Below are 3,052 nucleotides of genomic sequence, written 5' to 3'. Positions count from 1 at the left end.
AAAATAATAATTATAATATTATTATAATATCATATTATATGATAAAATAATAATATTAGAGTTATTAATATAATTATGATATTATTTGTTACAATATTACTATTATATTATATTACGAGTCTGAATTTTAGATTGGAAAGATTGTAAATTTTAAATTTCATTAGGGGTATTATAAAAGTTTCGTTAATTGTACTATGTTGATTTCCGCACAATCTAAAAGCTAAAGTTGTCTTTAGGCTGCTTCTGATTTTGGTTGTAGATTCTTAAAAAATTCTTCATAAAAGCACTTTTGAGAAGATTTACCCAACACTAAAATTAGTTTCTGCTACAAGCAGAAGTTGATTTTGGGGGGGCAAAGCAATACCAAACTAAGCCAATATCTTATTACAGTTCGCAGAATTCTTCAAAAAGTACTTTTGAGAAGATTTACCAAACACTAAAATCAGTTTCTACTATAAGTAGAAGCTAATTTTGGGAGGAAAATGCAATACCAAACTAAGCCAATATCTTATTACAGTTTGCGGAATTCTTCAAAAAATATTTTTGAGAAGATTTACCAAATACTAAAATCAACTTCTATTACAAGCAGAAGTTGATTTTGGGAGGGAAAAGCAATACCAAACTAAGCCAATATCTTATTACAGTTTGTGGAATTGAATAGTTTGTCTCAAATTCTTATACCTTCCCCATTAATGCAGCTGCTAAATCTCTTCAGGAGGGGAAGTCAGTGGATCCTTGTACTCCCAAAGGATATTTACACGACTCAGAGTCGTGGGGACTCTCTCCAGGTTTGCATGATGAAAAAACTAGGTTATCAACTCTTCAATCTGAGGGGAACTTCTCAGAATGCAGATCTGCTGCATTAATGATGTTGCAAAAAGGAAAAGGTGAGAACTGCTCGCTGTTCTACATTGTTTCATTTTACAATAACAAATCTTCTATTTGTTTTTTTTTTAATATGTATTTATCTGAGATGCAGAGAAGTGCTCTTATCAGCATTGCTATATAGGATCAACTTTCCTACCAAAGCTCCGGGGGAAATTTTTGGCAACAGAAAATTTCTTCCACACATCCGAGGTTTGTGGTCATATACTTCTTCATTGTTTAGTCTTGCAGGCTTTCCTATTTGTCATGCTTTTAAATGTTCTTAACTGTGAATCCATTTGTGAGAAGAAAAAGTAGTACTTACTGCCTTCTTAAGACCTTTTATTGATTTGATTTCTTATGCCTTTCTTTTATTTGTTTGTTACTTATCAGTTTTTTGGTTTGGGTCAAAAGTCATTTCTTCCTGACCTGATTATGGCTGGACAACAATTTTGTGGACAAGACTGGTCAAAGTTGAAGAAGAGATACGACTTTCTTCATGAGGAAGATTTGAGACACTACTGCTTCTCTTCTGCTTATATTGTGGCTCTACTTCATGACAGTCTTGGAATTGCTTTGGATGAAGAAAGGTATATTGCATACTTTACTTCAGTATCACATCCTCTTTGAATAAAGAGAGCCTACTTGTTCAACTGACATATAGAGACCTAAATCTCTTGTAACGTTCCTTGCATGAGACTGGCTTTAGTCCAATTCCCCAATACCGGTCATTTAATATGGCTGCCCGATGATTATTTCCACATAGTGTACCCAGAAATGCATTATGCTTCACTGCTTGTTTTGAAGCCTAATAAAATGCATAGCCCTCAATATCATATTTCTGAAATTTAGAAAATATACCTATATGTTTCAGTTATTCCCCACTCCTCTTTGTGCCTTCTACGTTATGCATGTCTTTTTACACGTTTGATGTGCGCACACGTCTGTATTTTTGTTCCATGCCCTTGTCGTACATGGGCATTAGATTTCATGTTCAATTTTGTATTCAATTGATTAATTGTGTCGGTTGTAATTACTCTTGAGCAGGATTACAGTTGCAAGTCAGGTGGAAGACATTCCACTTGACTGGGCTTTGGGAGCCTTCATTTTGCAAACCACTGCTATTTTGGAAGCTGAGCACCCTAACTGGATTGCCACTGTCATCAGTGAGGACTCGACGACACTCATCTCACTAATTGTTGTCTTTGCAATATTGATGTTTACGGCATGGTCTGTATCGAAGTGGCGGAAACCACAGTTGAAGACAATTTATGATCTGGAGAAAGGACGGTATATAGTCACTCGTGTTGGTAGATGTCGGTAGATTCTTTTGAAAGGTAATTTCATAATATGTTTCGCCAATCAGTATAGAACATTGTTCTAGTTATGACACTCCGTCCAAGCTGCTTAAGCATGCTAAGGTTAGCATCTGGTACCAAGGTCAGGATCAACTATAAATGATGTCAGTACATTTGGGTCAGATCAGAATGCAGGGCGACCTGTGCAAGAGCTAGAATAGAAAGATTGAACTACCATTTTGTGTTTAGTGGAAAACTAAGATCTCATCTACATTCCATTTTGACGGTGGAAGGTTCGTTTTGGGAAAGCTACAGTCGGGGATGTTGGACGGTGTGCCATTTTGAATGATAGTATATGATTTAGATATGCTTTTTTCACACTCAAATACTCATTCCATCCATAGCTATAAGCGATTGGTTTTATCATTTACCACAGTAAGAATTAATATATTTTCTTTCTTTTTTTTTCCTTGAATAGATGATCAATGTTCAGTCTTCAATTTCCTATGATTCATTGTATCGAGATCACTACTAATGTAAATTATTGTGGAATATTTTGACCACAGAGACATGAAACCTTTATTGCTTGCTATTCAAGAGTCAGGACCCTAAAAAGATAATTCCTACTTAAGCCAACGTTTAATGGATGTTTTCTTTTAAATCCAAAGTTTTCTCCTTTAGAAAGCATCCTTGCGGTACGATTATAAGGGTTTCTTCTAAATTAAAAATAATAATTCTCTCATACCCTACCTGTGGAACACCATTCCGAGGTTGAACCGTCAAATCTTTACAAATTTCTATTAATCTGTGATACTTTCATATTTTAATGTGATTATGACCCGTTTAATTATTCAAAATCACACACTCCCACAATGGTATTATATGAATAA

The 3,052-nt window shown here is 34.8% G+C and overlaps 1 protein-coding gene across 1 annotated transcript in view; it reads left to right on the top strand.

The window, feature by feature from the left end:
* The window catches only part of LOC21385727 (probable apyrase 6), a 5,843-nt gene extending 3,112 nt beyond the window's left edge, over window positions 1-2,731 (top strand). Inside the window, exons 5-8 of the mRNA XM_010099311.2 lie at window positions 699-887; window positions 980-1,077; window positions 1,258-1,454; window positions 1,912-2,731. Of these exons, the coding sequence (XP_010097613.1) occupies window positions 699-887; window positions 980-1,077; window positions 1,258-1,454; window positions 1,912-2,188 (761 nt within the window). The 3' untranslated portion in view covers window positions 2,189-2,731. The remainder of the gene's footprint in view (window positions 1-698; window positions 888-979; window positions 1,078-1,257; window positions 1,455-1,911) is intronic.
* Window positions 2,732-3,052: the final 321 nt, after the last annotated feature.

Source organism: Morus notabilis, unplaced genomic scaffold, assembly GCF_000414095.1.
Source record: "Morus notabilis unplaced genomic scaffold, ASM41409v2 Scaffold2332, whole genome shotgun sequence".
Lineage (NCBI taxonomy): Eukaryota > Viridiplantae > Streptophyta > Magnoliopsida > Rosales > Moraceae > Morus > Morus notabilis.
The sequence above is the reverse complement of the archived record's forward strand: the minus strand, read 5'-3'. Positions and strand labels throughout refer to the sequence as shown.